At 40.9% G+C, this 6,447-nt stretch overlaps 1 protein-coding gene across 1 annotated transcript in view; it reads right to left on the bottom strand.

Annotated features, from left to right (window-relative positions):
- Positions 1-2,145: 2,145 nt before the first annotated feature.
- SLC44A1 (solute carrier family 44 member 1) overlaps positions 2,146-6,447 on the bottom strand; it is a 196,107-nt gene continuing 191,805 nt past the window's right edge. The window contains exon 16 of the mRNA XM_032418522.1: positions 2,146-2,893. Within this exon, the coding sequence (XP_032274413.1) occupies positions 2,879-2,893 (15 nt within the window). The 3' untranslated portion in view covers positions 2,146-2,878. The remainder of the gene's footprint in view (positions 2,894-6,447) is intronic.

Genomic DNA, 6,447 nt, shown 5'->3' with positions numbered 1-6,447 from the left:
TATGGAAAGTACATAATGTATGGTAGCTATCAATTATTTATTTTTATTTTTTGAGAGAGAGCATTAGTGCGGGGGCGGGGCGGGGGGCAGGCAGAGGGAGAAGGAGAGAGAGAACGTTAAGCAGACTCCATGCCCAGCACGGAGCCCAGTGAAGGGCTTGATCTCACGACCCTGAGATCATGACCTGAGCCGAAGTCAAGAGTCAGTCACTTAACCGCCTGAGCCACCCAGGTGCCCCTATCAATTATTATTTTCTAAAATAAACCATTCTGCTGAGCACAGCACCAGGAAATAATCGCGTCTGTGAGCCTTTGAGACTGCAGTGCTGTTGTTGTCAGGTTCGGATGGTGCCACGTCAGCACTGCTTAGGGAAATAAGGCTCTTGAAACCCATCTCTCATTCTGCAGGGCTTTTCCCTAGCAATAGGAACTTGAAGAGGGAAGGTGCCAGAACCGAAGCTGGAAGGGGGAACTTAAGACAGCAACAAGAAGGGAAGATAGGACCCTCTCCAAGCCAAGGAAACAGCCTGCACAAAGGTGGGAACCGAGAAGAACAACTCTGGGGAACGGAGATAGGAGATGAAATGAATGGAAATAGGAGCCCTCAATGCCCCAATATCGGAGAAGTATTAAGAAAACATTGGAACATAAAGTGATGGAATATTCTGCAGCATGAAAAATTATCTTTATGAAAAATACATAGCAATGTGGGAGGAAGCTTATATTACAATTTAAAAACAAAACAGAAATTTTAGCCAGAGTTTTTTTCAAAATTTAAATGGATAATGTCTACTGTAGGAAAGTAAATAACACATTTATAAATTTTTCTTTTGTTTTTAAGTTTTAACTTAGGTGGAATGGCATCATATATGAAAGCTGAGCCTGGTTTCCTGTTACCAAACTTTTATTAAAGAAAAAAAAAAGAAGGGGCCCCTGGGTGGCTCAGTCGTTAAGCGCCTGCCTTCGGCTCAGGTCATGATCCCAGGATCCTGGGATCGAGTCCCGCATCAGGCCCCTGCTGAGCGGGGAGTCTGCTTCTCCCTCTGCCACTCCCCCTGCTTGTGTTCCTGCTCTCGCTGTCTCTCTCTCTGTCAAATAAATAAAATCTTAAAAAAAACTTTTATATGTTTACTTTTCTACTTATACAAAAGTGAATCAGGGGCATCTGGGTGGCTCAGTAGGTTAAGCATCCAGCCCTTGATTTCAGCTCCGGTCATGATCTCAGGGTAGTGAGATCAAGCCCCTCATTGGTCTCCATGCTAAGCATGGAGCCTGCTTAGGATTCTTTCTCTCCCTCTCTCACTGCCCCTCCCTTCTCCGCCCCCACCCAACACGCGCTCTCTCTCTCTTAAAAAAAAAGTGAATCAAAGGGTGGGGGGATGGGTGAAATAGGTGATGGGGATTAAAAGCACATTTATCATGATGAGTACTGAATAATGCATACAATTGTTGAATCACTATATTGTACACCTGAAGCTAATGTAACACTGTATGGTAACTATACTGGAATTAACATTTAAAAAAAAAACTAAAAAAAATGAATCAAAGACAAATTGGCTTTGAGATATAAATTCAAATTTGGCATGACTTCCTCATGATTAAAAAAAAAAAAAAAAGGCAAGGTGTGGAAAGAGAGATTAGTAGGGGTCAGATTGTTATGGTCTCTAAATTCCAGGCTGGGGTGTTGGGATTTGAGCATGTTGTAAGTGGGAAGCCACTTACAGGTTTATGAGCAAAGGGTTATTTTAGGAAACTTGATTTGGCAGGAGGAATAGGAAGGACATGAGTGGGATGAGTCTGGGACCCAGAGGCCCAGACGTCTCCCTTCTAGTCCCTGTCCCTTAACCTTCCCGGGTTAGATCCCCAAACCCTCCACCCCCCCATCCCGACTCTGCCACCACCACCACCATTAGAATACAGTGATTATCTCAGCATTACACATCTTTAAGTAGTTTTTCAGTCCAATGGAAAAAATAATAACTTGGCTTTCTTCCTAAGTCACCTAAAACAGGGATCAGCTAGCTTTTTCTGGAAACACCCAGAGAGTCAATATTTTAGGCTTTGCAGGCCATATGATCTCTGCCACAACTACGCAACTACACCACTGTAGAGAAACAGCCAGAGACAACACATACAGGATTGGACATGTGTTCCCATAAAACTTTATTTACAAAAATAGGTTGGGGGCTGGATTTGACAGGCCATAGTTTATCAACCCTTCATCTAAAAGCACATCGTGTTATTTTTCTTAGAAAATAATTCCATGGTTATTCAGTGCCTCTAAAGCCTCCCTGACCCCCGCCCCCGACATTGCCATACACAGATAGCCCCGTCCCCGTCTCTAGTTATGAGAGCACAACCCCTCCGAGCCTCTCTCTGTTTCCTCATAGGCAAAATGGAGAAAGTAGCTGCAACCTTATAGGATTTTTGTGAAGATTAAATGCTTTCAAGCATCCAGTCTAATGACTGGCAGGGAACAGGCATTCAATAAATAGTTATGAACCCACACTGGCTCTATAAATAGTCTGAATGAGGAGAATTCCATTGTGGATCCAGCCTTCGGGCCGGTAGCGGTGCTGGAGAGAGAAGCAGCAGATCAGACAAACATACACGAGGCTAGATAAGAAGGCAGCGCTAACTTTGAAGACGCTGCTGCAAGACGGATTTGTATCAAATACTTCCGATGAATCATTTATTAGGCAGCCCCACTGTGCCAAATCCACTTGGCTGTTGGTGGTTCGGCAACATGGTCGCACACTTCCATCGAAGTAATAAGATCCTGCTCTTCATCCACAGACTCTCAACAGCTGGTGAGTGGGAGATCCTCGCTCATGTAAACAGCCTCTTCTGAGCTCATTCTTCCGGGCTCATGGGACCAGTCACCTTCGCTTCAGCTGAAAAATAAACACATCAAGAAAATGAATGCTTCTCTCCTAGGGGAACACGACACAATGAGAACCAATCAATAACAAGAAATAGCATGGGGTCATCTTTAGAGAAGACACTGAAATGTAAGAAGGCTAAGTACACACACACACACACATTAACAAATAAGAAAAGAGCCTGAGTTCAAATATTGATCTTATGCCCTTATCAGCTGTATATTTGGGGTCAAGTTATTTAACATCCATGTCTACGTTTCCACCTGTATAAAATGAAGGTAGTCATGGTATGTTCCTTTACAGTTGTTGTGAGGATTAAGTGCATTAATATAGAGTGCTTAGAACAGTGCCTGAATAATCATAAATGTCCGGTTAGTGTTTGCCAATATTGGTATCAGCATTATTCTTTGAAAAAGATGTTTCAGGGCGCCTGGGTGGCTCAGTCGTTAAGTGTCTGCCTTCGGCTCAGGTCATGATCCCAGGGTCCTGGGATCGAGTCCCACAACGGGCTCCCTGCTCAGCGGGAAGCCTGCTTCTCCCTCTCCCACTCCCCCTGCTAGTGTTCCTGCTCTCCCTGTCTCTGTCTCTATCAAATAAATAAATAAAATCTTAAAAAAAAAAAAGAAAAGAAAAAGATGTTTCAGAATAGCTGAAGAATGCAGTCAAACAAACACGTAATGAATCAAATTCAAAAGGAATCTGAAAAATCTGAGGCTGTAATACTCTCAAAGACCCAAACCTGAAATTCAAATGAGACTTTGGATTTCTCTCTCCTGTGACTCAGCAATAGGACAGGTCAAACCAGGATAATGGGTGTTCCTATCGTTCGGTTCAATTTAAGAAACGGTGACTGAGTAAAGTGTACCAAAGTTGATAGCTATATGCTGTGGTTTTTATAAAAGGATATCCTTATTCTTAGGAAATAAACAATGAAATCATTAGGACTAAAGGGCCATGAGGTATGCAAATTATTCTCCAATGGTCAAAAATATTGGGTGTACACACATTCATATATATACGACACCCAATTAATATATATATATAGAGAGAGAGAGAGAGAAATGTTTAACAATAGGTGTAACAAGAGTCTACAGTGTTCTGTGTACCATTCTTATCCCTGCAGCTTTTCTGTAAGTTTGAAATATTTTCCACATAAAAAGTTTTTTAAAAGCCATTAGGATGGGTTAAAAATAGAAAAGCAGCATTGACTCCAGCTCCACCATCAAATAAGCACAGGGCGGCTGCAAGGACAAGCAGAGGTGACAAGATGCCAAGAGAGCTTGGACTTGAACAAGGGGACATACAGTGGTTCTATGATTCAAATGTGCAGTGGAGTCAGGCTAAGATCGCCCCAGTACACGTCTCCCCGGTAGACCCTGCTTGTCCCCAGGTGCCTAAAACAGGTTCTATGTGGCACTAAGAATAATGTTGCTTGAAACCCTTGCCCTGCGTTTCATTTTAGGGTTTTAGTCTTGAGACTTTTGTTTCACATGCCAATTATTGCCTGTTTGCCGATCCTCTGCCGCAGATTTCTCCCCATCTTCAATCCATTTTGCAAACTGCTGATAGAATAAATCCCCAAGTCATTGTTCTCACTGCATCAGTTCCTCACTCAAGAAATGACAATGCTTTCCTCTGTTCCAGAACACATTTTCTAAACGTTGCTGTCTCATCAGTTCTGGTGTTTTATGATTTTATATATTTTGATTTGTAGTTTCAACTTTCAAGATATTTTTTTCTGCCACTGAAGCTAACAGAAGCTATGATTAGACTGACATCCGAGAGTGGTGGACGTTTAGTTACCGTCTTGTGTCCTGAACACTAGGCTCAGGCCGAAGTTGTAATTTGTCTGAAATTGAGATAAAAGTTTTTCCTCCTATTTTTTAAATTTAGATACACTTTTTAATTTTAGAATAGTTTTAGATTTATAGAAAAGTTGTAAAAATAATAGAGAGAGTTCCCTTATACCCCACACCCTGTTTTCCTATTGTTTCCATCTTATATCACTATGTACATTTGTTAAAACTAATGAACCCACATTGGTATATAGTAATTAATTAAACTTTATACTTTATTCAGATTTCATTAATTTTCTTTAATGTCCTTTTCCATCCCAGGGATCCCATCCAAGAAACTACGTTACAGTTAGCTTTCCTCCTATTTTAAAATTGTAAAATATTGTTTAAGAAGCCAAATATAAATAATGTGTGTAGTCTGGCTGAATAAAGATTTTACACTTCACTTTGATGCAATCATTATCTTTCCTACTGCCCTTGGACACGAAAAAACTCACAGCATCTAACTCATCCCGAGGCATGATTATAACATTCAAGACTCCCTGAATTTTCCCTTTATGTCAGATCCCTTGGGAGCCCAGATTTCATGTCCAAGACTAGATCTAATTCGCTGATCCATGAAAGTTTTGTTTCCTATACAGTATACAGCAGTTCTCGACACAGGACCTCACACAGAGGTTTCCTGAAGTCTCGTGTTTAGTACAAACACATGATGCTAAAATAAGCTCTCACTACCACCTGTGGGAAGTAGCTCAGTAACATCACCTCCGGTGTTATCCCCTCACTGGCCATGAATATTAGAGTGTCCTTTATGGAAAACTGTGGTATCAGCTGCCTTTAAGCTGCCAGGGACATTGCTCTGGTTCAATTTTAGGGAGTCTATTCACCTTGCTCATAGAGCTCATTAGCTCATAGAGGTAATGCCTCATTAATAGGCAAAGTTTAATTGCTATTTCTAGCCTCCAATTTAACATTGGATCTGCATTCCTTTCGATACCCTCATTTTCCCCTGCATAGCTGGAGTAAAAAGAAAGCGTTCATGATAACATCTCACCAAATGGCCATATTTTTCCCACCAGGAGTGGGTAATTTCCCATTCTCTCTCTTAAGGAAGAGAAACAATACCCCTTGGTAGAAAAATTTTTTAGATGGCACCTGAACTTAAATACAATATCCTTTAGTATCCTACTAGCAAATAGTACCCTATCAGCAAAAGTCTAATAAACATTTCAGATAATAAACATATTTGACAACAACTCTTTCCAAATGAAATGCTTGGCATAGAATTTTAAACAGCCAACATAGGATTTTTACCAGTTCTATTTTTTTTTTTTTAATTTTTGATGTTTCCCTTGTCCGTTTAAAAACCCAGTATAAAATTAAAGTGAATTTTTACAAAAAGAAAAATTTATTCATAATTTCACCATTGTAGCATACCTATTTCAGGTTTATGACTTTCCTTTTGTTTTTGGCCAAGCCTGTGTTCTTTTTACCTCACATTATATTATAAACATTTCCTATGTCTCTGGTATTCACGTATATATATATATATTTTTTAAAGATTTTATTTATTTGACAGAGAGACACAGCGAGAGAGGAACACAAGCAGGGGGAGTGGGAGAGAGAGAAGCAGGCTTCCCACCGAGCAGGGAGCCCGATGTGAGGCTCGATCCCAGGACCCTGGGATCATGACCTGAGCCGAAGGCAGATGCTTAACGACTGAGCCACCCAGGCGCCCCTCTGGTATTCACGTATATTTTTAAGGGTTAC

Source organism: Phoca vitulina, unplaced genomic scaffold (assembly GCF_004348235.1).
Source record: "Phoca vitulina isolate PV1807 unplaced genomic scaffold, GSC_HSeal_1.0 scaffold21, whole genome shotgun sequence".
Taxonomy (NCBI): Eukaryota; Metazoa; Chordata; class Mammalia; order Carnivora; family Phocidae; genus Phoca; species Phoca vitulina.
The sequence above is the reverse complement of the archived record's forward strand: the minus strand, read 5'-3'. Positions and strand labels throughout refer to the sequence as shown.